Source organism: Triturus cristatus, chromosome 12 (assembly GCF_964204655.1).
Source record: "Triturus cristatus chromosome 12, aTriCri1.1, whole genome shotgun sequence".
NCBI lineage: Eukaryota > Metazoa > Chordata > Amphibia > Caudata > Salamandridae > Triturus > Triturus cristatus.
Window position 1 is genome coordinate 561134030 of NC_140595.1, and position 23882 is coordinate 561157911.

Sequence of the window (23882 nt, forward strand, 5' to 3'; positions counted from 1 at the left end):
TTAATATCTGACATCAAAACATGGTCTCTCCCCCAAACCTCACTCAGTTTTGAAGACCTCCAGAGGCAGACATTTCCCTCTGGATGAGTCCACCTCCGGACATGGCCTAGCTTGACTGATACCTTGCACATAGCAGGGTGCAACTCAAATTGTTAGTAAAGTCCTGCCATGGAAACTAAAACTCATCAAGCCAGTCCCCAATCGCCATTCAAATACAAAACATAATTTGAGATCCTATTGACGTTTGCTTAATTTTATTAATACAGGGTGGCTTCCCACTATCCTCCTTACATTTCATCACTCACCTTGTCGCGTTGCTTTTTTTTTGTAGTGAATAATAAACACTGGCATTTGACGAATGGACAAGAAATGTTGGGGAGAGGATACTTTTTCATTTCTTGATTCATTTTTGTATCCAAAAAAATATAACGTAAAAAGCACTAAATAGCACGTACAGAAAAGTGCAAGTGTCTAAACAACCTATCCACAGTAGCATGGCATTGATTCTGTAGATGGCTCATATTTAAATTTCAGTCTCAACTTAGGGCCTGAATGCAACTTTGGCATAGTGGCCATGGCGCAATGCCCCCATAGCTGCACAAGGACCACCAACTGTATTATGCGTTGCAAATGTGCAACTTTTAATACGGTCGACGGTCCTTTGACGTTCCCATGGCGGTGCCTTGAAAACAGGCACCGCAATGGGAAGAGCCAAAAAGTTCCAGCTCTGCATGGACGGTGATGTCCATGCCGTGGTGGAACTGGGCAGAATACAGACAGGGGGCACATGTTGTGCCCCCCTGAATGTATCCCCATGACGTGGGTGACATGGGGGCCCTGTAGGGCCCTCTTTGTGCTTGCACCGCCAGCTTTTTCATGGCGGGGCCCACCATGAAAAGGCTGGCATTGTAAGAACTCAAAATAAGCTGACCGGGATTGCTCCAGTCCCTGCTCAGTATTAAATTTTGTGGCGCTCCTGCGCCACCGCCAGGGAACAGTTGTTGGGAACAGCAGGCGGTCCACCACTGTTACAACTTTGTAAGTTGTAATCAGCATTACAGTGGACCGCCACTTCTGCGCTACCACAAGTCTAGTGATCGCAAGACCGCCAGACTCATAATCAGACCTTTTGTTTTTTTATTACACATACCACATCGTTAGTAGTTGTGAATACATTAGGATGCCAGTTAGCTATTACCACCAAACACGATAGCAAAATATCCTTGCTACTCAGGCTTTCAGGTGCCAGAAACCAGTGGAAGGAGCCCACTGACAGAACATAGATTCCAGAGAGCTACAACTCTGGGAAAACCAGTATCAATCAATCAATTGATCAGGGGTTTATATAGCGTGCTACTCACCCATGAGGGTCTCAAGGCGCTGTGGAGAGGGGTGGGGGGGGCGGCTGCTTCGCGTCAGTCGAAGAGCCAGGTCTCGAGGTCTCTCCTGAACGTGTGCAGGGTCGGCGAGCATCTGATGTTCACAGGAAGCTCGTTCCAGGTTTTCGCTGCGATGTAGGAGAAAGCTCTATCGCCGGTTTTGTTTCTGCGGATGCGGGGAACCTCTGCCAGGGCGAGGTCGGCGGAGCGGAGGTTCCTCTTGGGTACGTGGAAAGATAATCTCTCGTTGAGGTATTTGGGTCCAACGTTGTTAAGGGATTTGTAGGCGTGGGTGAGGAGTTTGAAGATGATCCTCTTTTCGACGGGGAGCCAGTGGAGGCCTCGTAGGTGTTGGGTCATGTGCACATGTCGCTGTGTCCCGAGGACGAGTCTGGCTGCGGCGTTCTGGATGGTTTGGAGCTTGTGTAGAAGAGTTTTGTTGATTCCAGCATAGAGGGCGTTTCTGTAGTCCAGTCTGTTGGTTATGAGTGCGTGGGTGACGGTCCTTCTACAGTCGGGGGGGATCCATTTGGAGGATGCGAAGGCAGTTGAAACTGGTGGAGGCGACGGCGTTGATCTGGCGGTTCATGGAGAGGGAGGAGTCAAGGAGGATGCCGAGGTTTCAAGGGTGTTCTGTAGGGGTGGGTGGGTTCCCGAGGGCAGAGGGCCACCAGGTGTTGTCCCAGGCGGAGGTGCAGGGTCCGAGGACCTCGGTTTTTGCTGAGTTAGCTTCAGGCAGCTGTCCTTCATCCAGGCTGCCACATTCTTCATTCCTTCCTGGAAACAGAGTCTGGTGTCTTCGGGAGTCTTTGTCAGCGAGAGGATGAGCTGAGTGTTGTCTGCGTAGGATATGATGCTGAGCCCATGCTGTCTGATGATGGCGACGAGGGGGCCCATGTAGATGTTGAAGAGCGTTGGGCCGAGTGATGATCCCTGGGGTACTCCACAGCTGATTTCCCTGGGTTTGGAGAGGAAGGGAGGAAGTTGGATCCTCTGGGTTCTGCCGGAGAGGAAGGATTGGATCCAGTCGAGGGCAACTCCTTGTATTCCCGCGTCGTGAAGTCTGGCTGCGAGTGTGCGATGTGAGACGGTGTCGAAGGCTGCGGAGAGGTCTAGAAGGAGGAGGGCCGCGGTGTGTCCCTGATCCAGTAGCATACAGATTTCGTTGGTGGCGGCGAGGAGGGCGGTCTTGGTGCTGTAGTTGCTGTGGAATCCAGACTGGGAGGAGTCCAGGATGGAGTTCTCTTCTATGAAGGCGGTCTGCAGGGTGTTTACGAGTCTCTCCGTGACTTTGGCCGCAAAGGGGAGGAGAGAGATGGGCTGGTAGTTTTTCAGGTCCGTAGGGTCGGCCGTTAGTTTCTTAAGGAAGGGTTTAACCTCCGCCCGTTCCCAATCGTCTGGGTAGATGCCTGATCAAAGGGAGGGCGTTGATGGTGCGTCTTAGTTAGGGTGCGATGATGGCGGCGGCCCTGTGGAATATGTGCGGTGGGCAGGGGTCCGTTGGGGCTCCTGAGTGGGTTCTATTCATGGTCGCGGTGAGGAGTTTGATGGTAGAGGGATCCCAGGATGTGATTGTAGGCTTGTCGGCGGCGGTGGGTAGGGGGGTTGTGTTCGTCGTTGGTTCACCGAAGTTGTCGTAGAGGGCCTTGATCTTCAGATGGAAGTAGGAGCTGAGCTTGTCGCAGAGTTCCTGGGAAGGTGTGATGTCCGTGGCTTCGCAGTTGGGTTTGGCGAACTGCTGTATGACGTTGAACAGTTCCTTGGCGTTGGTCACGTTGGTCTGGACTTTGTCTCTTATGAAGGTCCGTTTGGTGTCTCTTATGCGCTGGTGATATTCCTTCAGGGCGCTCTTGTGGTTGTTCTGAGATTCTGTGGTTTTCACGTTTTGCCAGGATTTCTCTAGGCGTCTACAGGAGCGTCTGGCTTCTTGAAGCTCTGTGGTGAACCAGGCGGCTTTCAGAGGGCGTTGTTTGGCGGGGGCAGAGGGGTGCGAGCTTGTCGGCGCAGCAGGAGATCCAGCGTTGAAATTCCCTGCCTGTGGAGTTGGTGCCGTTCCTGGTGAAGGGGGGGGTTTTAACGGAGGGTGGTGCTGAGATGCTCCTCTGTGACCTTGCTCCAGTTCCGTCGTAGCGGACGTGGGCGGGTTTGGGTGTGGTGGTGGAGTTAAATGTGAAGTGGACACAGTGGTGGTCCGTCCAGAGGGGTTGGGTGGTGTGGCTAAAGCCGATGTTAGTTCCTCCCGTGAAGATGAGGTTGAGGGTGTGACCCGCTCTGTGGGTGGGCGTGTTGACGAGCTGCTTCAGTCCTAGGTTGTCGAGGTTGTCGAGGAGAGTGGTGAAGTCGGGGTCGTTGTCGTTGTCTAGATGGAAATTCAGGTCCCCGAGTAGAATGTAGTCCGTGGAGGTGATGGCGTGGGATGCGGTGAGCTCGGCTATGGTGTTTGCGTGGTGAGTGCGCGGTCTTGGCTGTCTGTAGATGGCAGTCCCGCGTAGTGTGGTCCTGGGGCTAGTCTGGAAGTGGAGGTGTTCTGTGTTGGAGTGTCATCTGCGTAGGATACGATGCTGGAGTCACTTGTGCTGGATGTGGAGAGTCGAAGGGGGGTGTTGTGTGCGATGGTGACTTCCTCCTCCTCTGCGGTGCGGCCAGTCCCTTCTCTGGATCGTGTAGCCGTTGGGGATGGCAGTGGCGATGTCCAGGCCTGAGGTGGCGTTGGTCCAGGTTTCCGTGAAGAATGCTTCGTCGGGCGAGAGGGTGTCGATCAGGTCCCAGATCTCTACGGCATGTTGGGGAGCGCACGTTGAGAAGGATGCAAGTCAGGGTTTCGGTGGTGCGTACATCGGGCGAGCCATTGGCGGTCGTAGGGGTTTTGTCGATGGTGAAGGATCTGCGGCAGGGTCTGCACGAGAACTGCCCGTGGGTGGTGTTCGGCGAGGATCTTGCGCAGTCGCCGTGTCTTCCGGAGTTGAGTGCGTGGAGGGTGGTTGTGTCGTAGCGGTGGTGTCTGGGAGGACCAGGGGTCCTGGCGCTGGTCGCAGACGGGCTTGGCTTAACTGCACCTTCGGCGCGACCGTGCAGCGGCTGCCATTATGAAGGGGAGGGGGGAGGGACGTGCAGCTGGGAGGCGGGAGGCGGGAGCGGGCGGTAGGGGGAGGCGGGAGCGGGCGGTAGGGGGAGGAGTCACAGAAGGGGACACAGCTAGGAGCAATGAGGAATATAACAAAACACACATCAGTAGGCACAATCAGATAAAATTAAGCGCACAATTAAGCCCACAATGCGCACCAGCGAGAAACCGGAATCAGGGTAGACTTTAACCCTGCAACGGAGGTCTGTGGCTTCAGAGGCGACGCAGGGCACAGCGGAGCTGCCGGGGAGAGTGAGATCCTAGGACCGAGGTCTGTGGTATCGGAGGCTGTAATTTGAATTCCTTTGAGAGTTTGGCTGCAAACATTGCTGCAAAATGTAGGTTATATCCAGCCTGGAAATACTCCTTTTTAGGATAAAGCCTACCAGACCGCGAAAAGACATCTTGTGGACATTCTGACAGATGGCCATAGAATGTATACCGCCCAGTGCCATACCATTGGGATTGTGTTTTTTCACTCACATTCGCGTGCTTTTTATTTGCTGTCTTTGTTTTAACACCTCCAGTATATTGTAGTTCCTCCCGTGGAGCATAGCTTGTTCACAGCCTTTTGATTGCCTACTCGTATATTGTGGTCTTTATTTTTTCTTTCGGGTAAAGCCCTCCTTGAGAGCACATTTGATTTCTAGCCTTCTCCCTGTGTGAGTCTCTTCCCTCTTCATGCTCTGTGTCCCTGTGCTGCACTGTGGGTTTCTGTGCAACCCCGCACTCTCCAGCGCTCAATCAATCAATCAATCAATCAGGATTCTTGTATAGCGTGACTACACACCGGTGAAGGCCTCAAGGCGCTGGGGAGAGGAGGGGCAACTTTGGTTCAGTCGAGGAGCCAGGTCTTGAGGTCATTCCTGATTTGAGGCTGTGATTGTTATTGCCTGTGGTGCAGAGGCAGGGAGTTTGAAGTTGCTGTCTCGCCTGTGGGCTTCTGTCTCCAAACCACATTGTAATTTTTCACCGGTGTGGTTCCTGCTCCCCCTTCATGTTCCTCAGTCTCCTGCATGTTCTTTTCCCTATCCCCATCCTTTTTTCAGTTTTTCACTTTTAAATAGCGCAAACCCCAAGGTATTGGAGTGCTTTACATGAGCACTAGTTACATTACACAAGGTCGGAATTGTTTTTTTGGAGTGGGGGGGCCACAGGGAGATTAAGTGATTTGCCCAGAATCACAGGATGCCGAGATTCTAATCTTGTTCCTTAGTTCCAGAGTCATCTATGCCGGCCGTAACACCACACCCTTTCCCCTTTTTGACCGGACGGACGCATTTCAATCTAGGACCCTGCTGCTCTCCTCATTCCCTTTATCTGCCCTTCTCTCCCAAAACTTAGTCCCTTCCGCCAACTGTACTTGTGATCAGATCCCCACTGCATAACCTGCAGGTCACAGCATTACCAACTGCAAGGTGTGCAGCATTCTACACACAGTGCTGTGGACAGGGCACAATGTCTTCTCCAGCACTGTCATTGTAAGGTCTGTAGAGCCTTGCGGGACCCTTCATAAGATAAATGTTCTCTCACTCAGCTTTGTGTATCTTTGATGGCTCACCCTACTGTTATGTTCCTGAATGTTACAGGGATGTACGCTTCTGGAGACCGTGGGGTTGCATCACACTTTCTGTTCAGTAGAGATTTTTTTGTATCTGGTTTGAAGTACAGGCAAAGACTAAGAGAGCTGTTCCGTTCTTCAATGGTATGAGATTCTGCTGGTCCCATGAGCCATTCACTGAAAACAAACATGTTTCCCTTACCCAATCTGGCCTCACCATGTGTGACAGTAGGAATTAATCAACAGAAATCAATAAGTACTTGTCAGAAGCCTCAGTACATCTCCTGACACCCTGTTTTCTGTAATCAACTGCACCTTTGTCTAATAAGTTATCTAATAATAGTGCATTAGTTATATGTAGGGCTACTGGAATTATGCAAATCTGTGGTAGCGCCTTTTTCACATAATTATGTATTTGCCACTTAATCCACCATCTGCTGCACAATCCGCAGTACGTATTTTAACCCATAAATGTGTTTCTAGCTCAAACGAATAAAAAGATACTGGCACAGGTTTGTGCACATTGGAAGGCCTGTTGCAAAGGTTAACTAGTTATCTTTCACTTGCTCATTTCTGTATTTGGTTGTTAAACTGGTACTGAGGTGAGGTTTGGCCAGTCAGTATGACCATTTGTAATAACTGTGAAAAAATTAAGCGCCATCAGCTTCGTCGATGGCAGTGGTGTCTGTGTTGTCGACAGGGACATAATTGAAATTGATGACAAAATTATTGTCGCGATCGTTGTCGAAGCGGATACTGTCGTTGCAGTTGTCGTCGTCGGAACAAACGTCGTTGACGAGGATGTAGACTTCGAGGAAGTCGTCATTGACTGAGAAGAAATCGTCAACGAGGAAGTCGTCGGGGGTGAAGGTACCTTCGCCGCCAGTACAGGCATCGTAGGTTGAGCCTCCGTTGACGGCACATCAGAGACCTTCGTCGACGATGGTTTTTTTACTGACGAGATCGTCAACGATAATGGAGGGGAAACATACCCCGAGGGTGATTTCTGCGTCGACGGGGGTCCAGAGGTCACACAAGCTTTTTAAGGACTGTGATTTTCACAGATGGCTCTGAAGAGTGTTTCTCATGCTTTGAGGTCAGATTGGCTTTCTCCTCAGCAGGAAATTAATGCTTTCCTTTTTGTGAGGGACCTGCTGCTTCATGGCAGGATTTTTTAGAAGCTTTTTTATTACCCTTAGGAGACTCTTGTGTCCTCCCTCTCTTTTTAGATTTTTCCAGAGAGGTATGTGAGGCAGAGCTTTCCTCATCATCAGAGACGACATGAGATTTACTTTTAAGTCTTTGAAGCCAAAACAACAACCTACCCTCTCTATCTTTAAGGATTTTGGTTGAGAAAGTTCTACAAATCTTGCAGTCCTTTACTTTATGCTGGGGGAACACACAGTAAATACAGTTCTTATGGGGATCTTCAGCATGGAGCCTCTTCTTACCATATGTTCCACACAGCCTGAAGAGACCTTTCTTTGAAGAATCTGACATTTTCTAGAAGATATCTGTAGTTTTGAAGGAAAAAACTGAGCAGAGCTCAGGGAGACTCCCTGTCCTACGACGTGCGGTAGAAAATCTGAGGAACTAAGCCTCTCTTGTGAGTGTTCTACGGTGTGCTGTCCCCTGATTGGCTATTACTTATGTTTGATTCTTTTTTTACAAAAGAAGGTAGATAGGCTATTGCGGTGGCTGTTCATTGCATTGTAGCCTATGATAGTATTATCTACTGCTTTTATAAGGATCCCGTGGGACTCCCACTATGACAACAGGAATGATGCAGGCATGTGTATCTGTGAAAGATACCAATACTGGAGAATCGTAGTTACAGGTAAGTAATCTGTTTCTTTCCCTCTTAATCAAGACCCAAAAGTGGAATCTAGTTGCTGCAGAGGAGCTGGGCAATTGATTTGATAATGTTCAAGTGCTCCTGGGCAATACTTTATAGAACTGCTTTTTGCTCTATCATGTGCTTCCCACCCCACCCGATACAGCTCTTTCCTTTTAGGGTGCTGCTTCTCCCATTCCCCAACTGCTCACCTGACCTTCTCCTTCATTGTCTCCCAACCCTTCTTTAGCAGTTAATAAATGAAAACTTTTTATTGACCAATCCAAGTGGCAGGTGCCATCCTGGATCAGAAAATTGTCGCACTAGTCATTCTGTACGCACATGCATCCATGCACCTACAGAATGATGTGACTGGCAACAGCGGTTGCGTCAATGTACCTTTTATCTTTTTTTTGCCAATGCTATGCAGCATGGACAAAAAGCTTCTTGCTTTTGCCAATTGGCGAAGCCACTATATCAGAAAGGCAAGACCTATTGGCTTTGCAAATGCTTATTATATTATGGCTTAACATCCCCAGCAAGTAAGTTTCATAATTCCTTTAAAAGTCCAGTCTTGGGGAGGAGCCAAGATGGCGACCGGGACGGCAGCGTAGACTCCCGGCTCCGTGAACCTCCGCACCCCGCACAGATATCCTGCACGAGATCCTTAGCCTGCGCTATCTACCCGTGTTGGTGAACGCGAGCGGCAACCGGCCGTGTGACCCCGAAGTTTCTGGCAGCGGTACCGCCGGAGAAATGTCCGTCTGAAGTTTGCGGCCTGTGCAGCCCCGGAGCCAGGATCTCGAGTGAACGCCGTGGCCGGGCGGCAGTGCAACAACAACGGCCTTTGGTGACTGGGTGGGGTCGGACTGCCGGAGTGGTGCGAATGTCGGACAGCGCTTCGCCGTGGTCGCTCCTACCACTAAGCGTAGCTGAACGAGTGCGTGCCTGAGGTGGCAACTACAGGACTCTCCGGTGATTGCTTCAGCCTTCGCCGGTGAGCTGCCCGGACGCCGCCCGTAACTTGTCCCGATTCTTGCGGGCTGCTCCCGGATTTTCGCGGGCGCTGGTCCGTGGTGGGGACGACTGTGGCCCGTGACCACACACCGGACACATTGCTTGCCTGCCCTCGGAACCCAGTTACCAGTGTCATGGAACCCGAGGCGCTTGTGTCTGAGCCCCGGTCCCGATCTGGGATGGACCTACCCAGCGGCCATTTTGGTATGCCAGAGTCCACCATCCTGTACACTGGGTTGCAGCAGGATTGGGAGGGTGTGACTCTGAGGAGCGTAGCGGAGCGAGCGCCGGGAGCTGTACTGGGGTACGGTGACCTTCTCGAGGCTCTCGGTGCCCTTCACTCCACCCTGATTCACGGAGCCTGGGTGTTGGGGAGCAAGCTCGATGGAGTGACATCAGCGTCGGAACAGTTGCCGCCTGCCTATCCCCAGGTACACTGGGACCTCTCACGCCGCGCACGGGGGGACAGTGTCGTGGCCGCCCCTGTGAATAGTGCACACCTGGACTCTCCGGACAGTATATTAACGTGCGATCAGCTGGCTGTGGATTTGGTCTGTTCCGGAGGTCTCGGACCTGAGCGGGGGGGGGTGGCCTTGTCCCGTGCGCGGTCTCCGACGACCCAGGCAACGTCCAAGCAACGGTTGCCCGCCCTGGCTGATTCCGCCTTCCTGGGCCTGGTGTGCAGTGTAAATCCTGGCTCGGCATCGGGAAAGACGATCCTCCCTAGAGCTGACTGTGTCGATCTTCAGAGCCCTTTACCCTACCTGTGTGTGTCGCTTCCTGAGTTTTATTGGACACTTCTCTTCCTGGTAACATTGGACATGGCACTGGGACGAGGGGAATGCATGGGTGGGTTTGCAAAGAGTGGCCAAGGATGATGCTGACCCTTCCGAGGTGGTCACCTACTAGGCGGGCGGGCTCGGGAGTTGTGTGCTCTCATGGCATAATTGTTAGTGTACCAAGTGCGTAATGCTCCTTACTCCTCTTTGACAGGGTCGATTTTGTGTTCTTTATTGTATGCTTTATGGGAAACCGTGTGGTGCGGGAGGGAGAAACCGGGGGCGTGTTTTGCAGGCCCTCCTCCAGTTTATTAATACTCTCTCTACCCCCCCGTCTGGTGGGGGCTCCTTTCCCACTTCTTTTCTCTGTTCTTCTATATTTCGGGTCTGGTTCCGGGGCGACAGGCACACTGCTGGGGGGGGGGGCCGTACTCATCTGCAGAGGTGCAGGGTGGGGGGTTGGGGGGGGATCCTTTAGTCTTTCACCTCCTTTTTCTATGGCCTCCTTTTCTTCTCTTACTCTTCTTTGTCTTTTTCTGGGATCAGTATGGTAGTGCTCCTTTGTTGTTAATCACTGCTGTTTCCGGAGTGCCATAATTTCCGTGGAGTTTCCTGGGTCTTGGGGCAGGGGGTTGCAGGCGCAAATGGCCGTGTCATTCCTCCACATCCTGAACTTACTGTTTCAGCGCCATTGCTTAGATAGACTGCTGTGTATTGTTTACGTTCATCGTTCTGCCTGCCATTTTTCGCTGCTGGGAAACTGTTTGGCACCTGATCCTTCCATCCTTTTCTATTATAAAATGTAAACCTTTATTATCCTGGTCTCCTATCTGGGCTGTTCAGAGACTGGGAGTATGCTAGTGTCGAGATTTTGCTCCCCGAGGTACTGACTGTGATAGACCTGCTTTCTGTTATTCTGATTGTTTAGCGGCCGGCCCCGGGGGTTGTAGGCCCATATGTGTAATTGCTTGAAATGTCAATAAAGGTTTTCAAAAAAAAAAAAAAAAGTCCAGTCTTAAATGTTCTGTTGGATGGCGAACATGGCGGGCGCAACTTTGTGAGCTACGCTTCGCATAGCTCCAGAAACCCTATTTGCAGGTGCTGGCGTGCCATTACCAGGGGTTGGGGGCGGGGTAAACGGCGATCGATATTTCTGCCCGACTTGGAGATATGTGCATGCCCACTGGTCACCGCTGAGAGATCAGATTCGGAGCACACCGTCTCCAACATGGCGGCCAGAAACTGAGCACAGACCCTCTACCGGACCACAGTGAGTTGCGTGACTGCAACACGCTTGAGAGGCAGATACCCCTACTGGGATTTTATCAGGCACACATCCCTGGTGATGGCCCCCCTGCGGGCCCGTAGAAACTGGTGCCGGGTGGGCACAGGCCACGCCCTCCAAGGTAGGTCGGCCCACGAAAACAGCTGCAAGCACCCATCCAATGGCCCTGCAGTCATCAAGAATCTGCTGGGAGAGCCGTTGGCTCTACAACAGGACCCCCTACTGTTATTAACCCCTTACAGCTGAGAGCTCCAACTTGAGCCTCCAGGTCCTACCTGTCTTTGTCCTCTGTGAACTGGTTTCCCTTGTGAGCTGTATGACATCGTGGGTTTGCGGCATTGGCCAGGTCCACTCCTGCTCACCCTAATAAGGGTCTCTGTATCAGCGGATCCTCTAATTTTCATCACAGGGCAGCCTATGTGTCTTTGGCTGCTGACTCGGGCCGAGTGGTTGCTGCTTGGTCTGAGGGTGGTTATGTTCTACCTGTGTGGATGTGGCTCCGCCCTAGATGGGCTGTCTACCTACCTACCTGGGGCCCTGCCTGAAATGCTTTCCAGCCCAGAGGGGTGACATCTGCTGCCCAGTGTTTTGGAGGCTCTCTTCCCTGAACTATGCTGCGGGGGCATCCACGAGCCGCTGGGGTTTGGACCTGGTACTGACTGCTCATGCTGCCTGGGCCCTGCATCTGGCGCAAGCGGGCTGATTGCTGTTCACGATTTGCCTCATCTGGAACACTCTACGCCCCTACCTCTACCTTTGGGTTGAGCTAGCGTCACACTGTCTGCCGCAACATACCTTGAACACGAGTCATCTGGCTCCACAAACTCATGATTGGCAGAGACAAGGGCCAACCAGGTCAGGCCAAGCTGGATAAGTACCCAGCCCTCCATGGAAACACGGGAACCGGACCAGAGCCCCCACCCCCAACCAAAAATAACACGTCCCTCATCCTACAAGCCGTTAATGACTGTAAAACACTCCTGGAAACTAAAATAGTTTAGTTGTGGTCTGACGTTTCTCTGCCGCAATAGTATCTTCGCCAAACAGTTGAACGAGTCTCGGAGGCAGAAACAAGGATCTCCACTCTAGAATACACTGTTAAAAATCTTTCCTCAGAAAGTTACACAGCTATCTCTTGATGCCAAACTCCTTCAAGACTGCACGGACGACTCAGAAAACAGAGCACGGCGCAACAACCTACGCTTTATTGGTTTTCCCGTTGGGTCCCAAAGCCAGTCCCTAGAAATCTCTCTCAAACAATGGATCCGCACCTGGTTAAAACCCAGGAAATTTTCCTTCTGTTTTCTTATTGAACAGGCACATTGCTCCCTGGCTGCTAAGCCCCTTCGAAGTTTTGCCCCCCGCCTCTAATTACCTGCTTTATAAATTATAGAGATCGCGACGTGGTCTTGCGGGGGACTCACTGAATTAAAGATCTTAGATTTCAAGCAGGACGAATATTGATCTTTCCAGACTATACCCACATGGTTCAGGGACAATGCAAATCCTTTGAACAAATCAAGGCAACGTTGGAGACTATGCACATCTCGTACATGCTCCTTTACCCTGCAAAACTCAGGATCATCTGGCTCACAGAAAAATGTCTGTTTACCACCAACACTAATGGAGACACACATCTAGGAAACCAACTGTCAATTCCTGGCCCACAAGGGTTACAACAGGGTATTTCATGCTAGGAATGCCAGGGGCTCTAGGTGGGTCGCTATTCTCCTTCACTAATCCCTCCCGATGGCGGTTACTAATGTCACACAAGACTCTCAGATATATCCTGCTGGAGGGTTGATTGTAGGGTACCTTGTATAATACTTTATGCATTTATGTTCCCCCCCCCCCCAAAGATGCACCAAACCATGCTGAAAGTCATCAGGGACTTGGTGTCTGCCCTCCCTCAGGCAACAGCAATACTAGAAGGTGACTTCAATTACATTATGGACACACATGACTGGTATGGGCATGAGAGCCTCACTCCCAGACGTAGCCGGGGTTTGAAAGATTGGACAGGGGGACTTGGTCTCAGTAATTCTTGGCGAGTGTGACACCCTGGCAACTAAGGCTTTACTCAAGCTTTAGCCGCTCATGGCTCACTTGCCCGCATAGATTATTTGATTTTGCCCGCCAATTACCTCCTTTGTAGCTCAGGATCCCAGATCCTGCCATGGGTGATATCAGACCACGCACCGGTCATGCTCCATTTTGACTTGTCACCTAGGGATACCCGCCCCATCTGGCATCTTAACACCGGGTTCCTTTGAGATAAAAAGCAGTAGTTTGTTTAAGAAAAATTTAGTGGAGTTTTCTCCCTGCACGCCTGGGCCATTGATTGATTACCCATTCATGGACTGCCATGCTTCTCTTAGCAGCAAAATAGTGCGGGCCAACCCTAGCTATGATCTGGTGGCTCAATGGCAAATTGGTTGTCAGGTCAAGGATTTCCAACAACAGGACCAGGTAAGGCCCCACCATCAGAACCCTATTGTTCCAGCACATCTGAATGAGGTGAGGAAACTAAGAGTTTGGTGGGAAGTCTATCTTCCATTTCTTGAATAATGCCCCATATCTGCCAAACTCCAAATTGCACATGTTCAAATAAAAAAGCTTTTAATTACTCAATTTACAGGGCAGACTTTGGACTGTAGCTGCAAAGGTAATGTCTTTCCAAGCAGTCATTTCAGATTATTACTTAACGCTGCAGGTTGTGTGCCTTTAAAGACAGTAAACAGGTGTCCCTGGAATTACAGTCCATTTTAAGGTTGTGACACCTGTCCATTGAGATTGATTGCTTTATCGGAATTTTGCCTGTCTGCTACATAGAGGTCAGTTTTTTTGTGTTTAAACACTATTGCTCGAAGAAAGAACTGATGCTCCTGTGAGGCTAGGAGCTCTACATATGGCCTTATTACAAGTAACCCAAATTTAGGTGGCAGTAAGATTTCCCTTGGGTAAATCTGTTATTTTACCTTGGTGTTTGATCCTTTGGGAATTTTACCACCTATTCTGAGTTTCCAATCTGAGAATGTTGGAAAATATGCTGAACCTAAGTTATTGGATTGGATTTCTGCAAATGTTACCTTGTTCTGACATTTTTTATACTCATGCAAAAATCTGTAGAAGGTACGGGGATGTGGAAGTATCTAGCAGGTGGTAAGTTCCGGCACAACTCTGAATACTGTGAGTGGCTGCATAAAGTTATTCTTGTATTCCTGCAGGAATTAAACTGTAAATCTTGGATTTGTGTTGATAGTGTCCTTCTTCCAGTCATGTGTTCAACTTGAAATTCATTACAACCTACTGAACCTAATCAAAACCCTGAATCAATTCAAATGTTTCTGTGTAGTACAAAAATATGTTGTTTTCTTGTAATGCCGTTTCTCCAGCATACTAGTATTATATAAATTAAATATGTAATCCTCCTAATATTTAGTTTGGCTCCAGGTTGGGTGGCCTTCAAAAAGAAATAAACTGTTAGAAAGACGAGTTAAATTTTACCGCCTTTGTAGCCACTTGAGTGTGCTGCTGGTGTTTCATAAAGTTCTTGAAAAGTTAACTCTTCAAGGGTTGCCAAGAACGTCCTAATAATCCTGAATGAAACTTCACAGCGCATTGAATTTGTGTACGATTAGTATATAGAAGAGCTAGTGCTACAGTAAGTAGCTGTCTCTAATTAAACTACTGTATCGTCAGTAGTGTGTGATAGTTGTAAATTCGAGGCGGGTGACACGGTGGAGACCATTTTGCGGTCAGATCAAAGGGGACGTTAGTTACATCCTTATTTGATCCTTTTTGATCTTTGTAATGAAATCAAATATCATGATCCCACCTATCCAGCTACAGACATGATGTGAGTGACCGCCGCTAATCTGTTATTAATAACATCTTTGTCTCCAGGCCTTTGTTAAAATGATTATTTATGGGAGCTATAGAATCTAGCATTTTCAGTGATCACAACCCAATAATAATTGCTCTCAATATACCATCTGGAAGATCACAACCAGCAGTCAGTACCTGTGAAGTCGGATCTTGAAACCAAAAGATCTGGTGTAAAGCTTGCTTGGACATGGAGGATACACAGTGTACTCTGTGTTTTTCGCTTGCCTCTAGTTGATAGATGCCTGTCATCTGATATGTCTCTCAGATTGTAATCAAGGAATTCGTGCAGCTGGGAAAAGTAATTTGGACCCAACTAACAATTTCCTATAGATTTCAGAAAGACAACCATCATTCCTGGTTTAAAAGCAGATGCAGAAAACTGAATGCACAGCTGCACAGTGCCCTTCATCTCGTCCAGATAGGTATCTTATTGATACATGCAAAACTGAGAGGAAATCGGCACTGCAGAGAAATACCTGGAATAAGTTGGTTTTTCAATCTAAGACTAAGAACAATAGGCTGTTCTTGGATACTCTTAACAATAAGAAAGTAGCTAACAGTCCTAGGAATAGTTTGGACAGAAATATCGCACCAGACCAATGGTTGATACATTTCCAGCAAATCTATTCCTCCGTAAACCATGTCTGGTAATTCCTGGCAAACTCATGCCTAACTTTCCTCTTAATATTGAGTTCTTCTTGGATGAAGTGGTAGATGCAATCCAGCTTAGCCCTCACAATAAAGTGCCTAGACCCGACATGGTCCTAATGGATCTTTATAAATCCAATCTGTGGACCCCGCTTCTAACCAATTGAATTAATCATGCATGTAAGTCTGGTTTCCCCCCGACGTGGAGGACAGCCATCATTGTGCCTGTCATTAAAAATAGGGTTTGCATGACCCCAGGTGCTATTGTTCAATCTCCCTCTAAGACAGTACTGTAAAGATCATTGGTTGAGTTGTTTTAACTAGGTTAACGTAGTGTATTTCGGATGCTGGTATGCTTTCAAGGGTAAAATACAGGTTCAGGACTGGGCTGGGGAAGGTGCAACAATGTTTAAATCTCCATCTTTTGATTGGCAAATACGCAGTTGCCAAACATAGTTCCCCTACCTAGCCTTTATGGACCTGACTTGCGCCTTTGATAGTGTAGTTAGGTCAAAGCTCTGGGTCCACTAGATTCTATTGGGGTAGAAATGGGTCTGGTAGATTTTTTACGTGCCCTCCATTATAATCTTGCTGCTTCAGGCAGATATGGCCCTGATAGAGAATGTACTAAGTCTTTTAGTTTGGGCCGGTGGGACAGCAGGGATGTGTTCTCGCTCCAATTCTTTTCTGACTATATATTAATGGTTTGAAAGGTGCCTTGATAGCAAAGGGTTGTGATGCGCCACCTGTACAGAATAGGCCCGTACCTGTGCTACTGTACGCGGATGATGCCGTTTTACTTTCTAGACATCCCAGCGGTCTCAAAATCCTGATGGATGTGTTTAGAGACTACATGAGCTTTTTGAATCTAGAGACAAATTTAAGGAAATTTTCATGGCCTTTGGTCCCAGGAGCTTAAAATCTTTATTTCTGACACTCCACGGTAAACCTATAGCCAGCACTCATGAGTTCCCATATCTTGGGGTCATTTTTGATTCACAGAGCACATGGGCTGCCTGCCCTGCTAGGAAGAAACAATGGCTTATGAATTCTGTTGGTACTGTTTTTAATTTAGGTTCATCAATAGGGAAGAAATTGCCTGGAAATGTATAAAAGAAAATGACTGCCGGTACTAACGTTTGGTTCAGGCCTATGGGGATACAAGGACGTTATTGGTCTTCAAATTTAGGAAAGGAGATTGTGTAGGTGTTTACTTGGCCTCCAATCTAATTGTTCCACTTACTCAGTGCATCAAGAGCTTGGTCTGAATTATGTGAGGGGCATGAATAACTTGGGCCCTTTGTTGTGGTGTGCAGTTTGGACCAACCCTCATACATCATAGATGATTGTCTGTCTTGTGACCTGGGTCACAAGATTCCATGGCTATGCTGTATTAAAAAGATGTGTAAGATTTTAGACATGCCATCTATGTTCTTCAATTGATCAGTGCCAACCAAACTGGATATCTCTTGGGTTAGTAAGTGTTTTCTGGATCTTAAACAGAGAAAAAGGGATGAGGTGTGGAGCTAATTAAGCCCTGAGACCAAGAGTATGCATTGATCCAAATAACAGCCGGCCTGGTACCATATCTGGAAATTGTCTTGAACACTTAGGACAGAATGCTATTGACCAGATTTAGTCTGGGCACTATTAGATCCTACTTATGTTCCCACTGGGACAACTTGACCCTAGCTCCATCCCCTCTTGCCCCTGTGATGAGGTGTCTCCACAGAATCTGCTTCATTTTACATTTTTTTGTAAAATTTATAGTCAACCCATTAGGAAATTTTTATTGCCAGTCTTAAGGGGCACATGTTTTAAACAGTGTCGACCAGCCCTGTCATACTTCTAATTCTCCACAGGTTTGTTTTGCTGTTACCTCCTTCCTTAAATTTGCTCCAAGTGAGAGGAAACGTTTTCTTTTTTGCTTTTGGTTGGGAGGTTTTTATTGCATGCTACTTTTTAAATGTTTTTAATTGGTTGATGAATTTGTACTTACTGTTGATTGTGTTTTAATGTATGTATATGCTTTCATGATTATTTATAATGATCTAATAAATATATTGATTGATAAACTGATGAATACTCTTCATTGCACAATGTGTATCTCACCAGTGCGGCATAACAAATGAATTGGTTAAAATGTCTTCTGTTATTTAATTCAGCAGGCACGTGGACCTTCCCAAGAGAGCACTCATTCTTCTGCGGATGGCGACTTAAATGAGCTCTATATCACGGTAAAAAGTTGCTGCAATCTAACTGTATCAGGAAGCCACATGCAACCAAGTCCTTACGTCGTCTATAAGTTCTTCGATTTTGCAGACCATGACACTGACATCATCCCATGCAGTAACAACCCACAGTTTGATGATTACATGTATTTCCCAGTGCCTATGAATATAGACTTGGACCGGTACCTGAAGACTGAGGTACTGAGTTTTTACGTCTTCGATGACAGTGAAACCCAAGATGGTGCTTACATTGGGAAGGCGAATGTGCCGCTTATCTCTTTAGCTCACGACAAATACATCTCAGGTAAAAAAAATACTTTAAAAAAAAAATAGCAGTTAATTGCATTGCTTCAATATAATAGTTTAACATTAATGGAATCTAAAGAGAGAGATTTTGCTAGGATTTACAGGGGTGTTTATTATTTTTCCCATGTAATAGGGTGCCAGGTAAAATGGTTAATTTACTTTTAAGTTGCATTCTTGATTATAAAGTGACTTCCCCAAGAAAGCCAGTATCAACCACTTTATTATTAGGTTTATTTTTGTTTGATATGTGTCTTTACTTCTGGTGCCCTTCTTATGATTATTTGGTTTGCTTCATATATTGCTGTGTTACACATTGTAGTTTTATTTCTATGTCTGGTTTGGTCGAAGGCTGGAACACTTCTTAATGTGATAGATAATTAAACTGTCTTTATTTGGAATTAGTGCTATACAATAATTTATAATTCCCTCTTAAAGAACTGTTTCTGCTACAGAGAAGTGTCATGTTTAATAATTTCCACAACAGTCACTGAAGAACCAAAAGGGGTGCAAAGTTGCTAAACTTTTTTCTTGCGAAACATCTCGCAAATACTATGGGAAATATGCAAAGAGTTCCACACAAGTTGTTCTTTCACATGAAAATCTGGATTTTTGTATGTTCACCTGTGTAATTTGTATTGTCCCTTTCAAGGTAGTCACTCAAGTGCAATATGCCCACTGGTGTAACACGGTTTCAGAATATATGTGTGAAAAAGGTAGCTGAGGTATGAGGGAAAATCAATGTAAGAACAAGAATCAGGATCACCGCAAGACTAATCTTGCATTTTAAAAACTTTGCATGCCGCTATAGGGAATCATTTTTAAAAAAACTGTTTTAAATCATGGTATATCTTTTAATACAAGAGACTATCACAGTATTAAAGGGCACCTTATTCCTGCATATTGCACCTTTCATTAGGTATAAAAACATTTAATAATACAAATATACTGTTTTACAATTACTTTTTTTTTTTTTTAATTTTTTTTTTTTTTTGTGTGCAATTCAGTGAGGCCAAAATACTAAACAACATTCATAACATACAGAAAACAGCCTTAAATCAGGGACATATACAAGCATACAGTCATATACAACATAGATAATCCGTGATTTACAGACATTAAACAAAAACTGATCATTAAAGTATATTACTATACCCAATTAGCGATCGGCTCCCAAATTGCAACCCCCTGTTTCTTCATTGCCCTACCTTTTAATTTATAAAGGGCAGTTTCCAAATTGTACAATGAAATAAGCTTAGCCCTCCAGTTAACAAATGACGGAGGTTCGGGATCAAGCCACTGAGATGTTATACATAGCCTCAAAACTGCCATACATATGAACTTTAGGCCTCTGTGCGGTACCATCTTCCTCCCCGAGTCCATACCATGTTCTATCCCAAAAAAAACCAAATGTGCAGTCAGAGAGATCGGTATACCCAGAGACCCTAAAATAAAACATTCAATATCCGATAAAAGTTGAAAGAGCGAGGGGCAAGAGAAAAACATATGTATTGAGTCTGCCCCATATAACCCACATCTAGCACATCTCGTCCCCCTTCCGGCCTTCCACTTTGTAATCTTTGCTGGCGTATAATATAAATTGAACATAGCCATATAAGCTTGACTTCTTAAACTGCCAGAAAGCAAAATGGCATTAGCAGTCCTCCATACAAGCCGAAGATCGATATTGGTCAATGATAATTTTCCCACCCACATTGCTTCGAATTTGCGGATGTCATCGGGCTCCTTCAGAATAAGTTCTTTATATATTTGACCTATTTTAGATTTCCCTTTTATCAACTCCAATATCCGGATCTGAAACACTTGACAATTCCCCCTCGCAATTTCAACCTGTAAGAAACTTCTAAGATGCAGATATTTAAAAAAATCAGACCTACCAACCCCAAATTTCTCTTGTAGTGTTAGAAAAGAAAGAATATTGCCCGTCTCTAATAGATCCCCTATTACTCTTATACCTTGCTGTGACCACCTCCTCATAACTGAATCATGACATACAGTAGAAGGCAAAATATACGAGTCAAAAGGTGTATACCACATGATGGTAGGGATAGCTAATTGTTTATTGAGCCTCTTCCATACTGCATATGCTGCCTGAATGATCTTAAATCTAGTCTTTTTATAGTAACTTGGCTCCAGGACTTTTACCAACAACCCTCGCGCCGATTCACCCAAACACCATTCATAGATAGATGGGGAAAAGGCGGCCTCCTGTACCTCGGTATTCCCACATACCAACACACCCATGAATTGGAGCAACGTAGCACAATAGTAAACATAAAAGTTAGGAATAGCCAGACCTCCCCGCTCTACTGACAGATATAACCATTTCATCGCCCTTCTAGAGCGCCGATACCCCCAGAGAAACCGTGAGCACATTCGCTCTATTCTCTTAAAAAAGATATTAGGAAACATAATTGGGATCGCCCGAAACAGATATAAAAATTTCGGGAAGATTGACATTTTTAGAACATTCCCCCTTCCATATATAGATAGATGGAGCCTGTTTAGACGCTCCAAAGTATTATTTTAATAGAAATAAGCACACCTAAATACATTGCCTCCGTGGATACATCCATCCCTAATGGTAAGCCAACCTCCGTATGTAACAGCTGTGTCTTGTCCAAATTCAATTTATAGCCAGATACTGTACCAAAGTTACTAGTAGCAACCACAATTCTTTCCATAGCCTTATTCATATCCGCAGACAGCACCGCGAGATCATCCGCATATGCCAGGACTTTCACTGAATACATATGCGCTTTAACCGGACAGATTTCGATGTCAGCCTCCAGCCTGTTTATAAGAGGGTCTATATACAGAGCAAATAGAAGTGGGGAGCAGGGGCACCCCTGCCGCGTGCCCCTGCTAACCGTAAACTTCTGTGACTCTTCTCCCCCTAGTCGTACTATTGCATTCGGCATACAATACATAGATTGTATTGCTCGTATAAAATCATTAGGAAAGGTCTTCCATCTCATCACTGCCCATAAAAACTCCCAGGAGACCCTGTCGAATGCCTTTTCGGCATCCAACAGGGCCACGCCGGCGGGAGCCCCCGTTGCCTGCGCCCAATCAAAGACAGAAATAAGCCGCCTGATATGATCCGTAGTACCTCTCCCGGCTATGAATCCATGTTGTCATAGTGAGACTAAGGGAGTAATAACCGCCCCCAATCTTTTTGCTAAACATTTCGAATATATTTTGTTGTCGGCATTTATAAGGGAAATTGGGCGGTATGAGGAGTGCTCGCAGGGATCCTTTCCCTTCTTCCTAAAGATTATTATGACTGTTTCCGACCAGGAGGCCGGAGGAGACCCCCTAAATGCAGCCTCGACAACCAAGGTCAGTAGCCCAGCTAGACTCTTCCTGAACTTGGTATAAAACTCCAGCGGAATTGAATCAGACCCCATCGCCTTCCCTGAGGCTAGTGAGAGCATAGCCATCTCGATCTCCTCCCAAGAGATCCTTTCTACCAGTTCATCTTTATCCACCTGTTCTAATCCGAAAGAACCCATTTCCTCTAAATATTGTTGTATTCCTCTGACCGGTTCTGCCTTGTATAGTTTTTCATAATACCTTTTAAAAGAATCATGAATCAGAGAGGGAGTCTCTAATACATTCCCATCTATATCCCTAATCTTTAGGATCCTAGAATAAACCTCCTTTTGTCGTAGCCTTTTAGCCAGGACACTCCCAACCTTTTCCCCATATTCATAGAACTCCCTTCTGTGTACTTGGTATTTAGCGGCCGCTTCATCGGCATACCCTTGGTATATAGTTGAGCGAAAAGCGGCCACTTCCGCTTGAACCTCCCTAACCCTCCCAGCTGATTTTATCTCAAAGACTAGTTTATGCTCCAACATAGAAAGGGCCACCAAATCATTTAAAGATTTCAAACGGTCCTTTTTCCGCTTCCTTGCTACAAACCTTACTGTCTCCCCTCTTATACCAGATTTAAAAGCGTCCCACACAATCTCCGTCCTAGCAGATCCAATATTCAACTGAATAAACTCGGGAATCCATTTTTCCATCCACCTACAATAATCATGATTCATCAGTAACTTCCTATCAAAGGTCCATTTCCTCCCCTTGACCTTTAACCCAGCACATTCAAACTCTAATACTACTGGACTGTGATCTGAAATTATCTTGGGGGGTACGTTTATAGACGCACTTACTAGTATAGCATCAGAGACCAAAAACAGATCAAGTCGTGCCATCTTCTTGTGTGGGGCGGAAAAATACGTAAACCCATCTTGCCCTGATTTTAACTCCTCCCAAGCATCATAGAGGCCTTGATCTTGAACCAATGCCTGCAAGCTCCTAAAAGCTCTCAGTTTCCTACCCATATAGGATTTGGCTGTCCTTATATTTAGCTGCAAATATATATGTATGTTTAGATCACCACAGACCAACATAGGCTGAGGATAATGAGATAGCTCTGTATTAATTACTTGAAAAAAATCTGGGTCATCCTCATTTGGTGCATATATTGAACACAGTGTCATAACTTGCTGTGAGATTGCTACCTCCATAACAACCCATCTACCAAATGTATCCACTTTATATTTTTTAACCTCCAACAGTCCCCTTTTAGCCAAAATTGCAACTCCCTTTTGATTAACTGCCTGCGAGGTACAAGCCAACAGTTCTAGCCCTAAAGAGCCGAGCCAGGCCCTATTAGACCATGCTATATGCGTTTCTTGTAAAAAAAGCAGGTCCCATGAACTTGCATACACAATTCTGGCTAATACTCGCCTTTTCTTAAAGTCATTTAGACCACAGATATTCAATGAGCAGCAAGTTATTTTCACCATTCAAAAAAAAAATTCTTACAATCGAACAGCACTATAATATCAACAGATAGCTTGCTCTGCTTGCATTTAATACAATCGACATTTTTTAAAGACAATATACTATCCTTATCCTTATACCTCACTGAATTGATTACAACCCACCCCCAACACCCCCTTTTCCCCCCCCCACCACCTCCTTGACCCACCCCGACCCACCCTGAACCTCCCTCAGCGGGCATTGGGAAAAAGTTTCCCTATTGATGGTAAAGCCCGTGCTTAAGCACCACCTCTTCCGCCCTCCCGCATTAAAAAAAAAAAAAAAAAAAAAAAGGCAAAGCAGTAAAAAAGCGCATAGCATAATTCACCATATGACTATAACTAACTATAGCTATATCGCTATACCGCTATAAACATAATAACCAGTAATCCTCAAATTTATCTCACTTATACCTCCGACAACATGCCCTCCCCCCCAATATCTCCGAAACTATACAGTGCAAAAATACAATCAGATTGACTGGAGACATTCTTTAGCCTTAATTTCCGACGTGAAAAACTGGCTGTGGCCACCCTTAATAACTTTTAGATTAGCCGGATTCTGTAGAAATGCCTGGGCCCCTTTTGCCTGAAAGCCTGGAATGAGCTGTCTTAGCCTCCAGCGCCGCTCGACAGTATCCTGACAGTAATCTGGCCGTACAAAAAACTCACACCCCCCAGCACTTCTTCTTTTATTTGGGCGGGCCAGATCGTATAGCTCTTCCCTTGCCCTAAAATTATTCAAAGATATCAAGATAGCCCTGGGAAATTCTGCCTGGCCCTTCTTCTGCACAAATGGAAATCTCTGTGCCCTTTGTACCTCTTTTTGCCACTCCCAGTGCCCCAGCTCCGGGAAAGCCTCCGTTAGTAACCCCACCATAAACCTTAACGTGTCTGATCCCTCCTTTCCCTCTGGTATCCCAAGCACCCTCAGATTGTTACGTCTGGACCTATTTTCAAGGTCAGAAATCTTCCAACGC

The 23882-nt window shown here is 46.5% G+C and overlaps 1 protein-coding gene across 4 annotated transcripts in view; it reads left to right on the plus strand.

The window, feature by feature from the left end:
- The window catches only part of RPGRIP1L (RPGRIP1 like), a 673080-nt gene that overhangs the window by 293118 nt on the left and 356080 nt on the right, over positions 1-23882 (plus strand). For 3 of the 4 annotated variants that reach the window (XM_085639033.1, XM_085639032.1, XM_085639034.1), the window contains exon 17: positions 17681-18050. In XM_085639033.1, the coding sequence (XP_085495159.1) occupies positions 17681-18050 (370 nt within the window). The remainder of the gene's footprint in view (positions 1-17680; positions 18051-23882) is intronic. The other variant, XM_085639035.1, reaches the window with a different exon arrangement.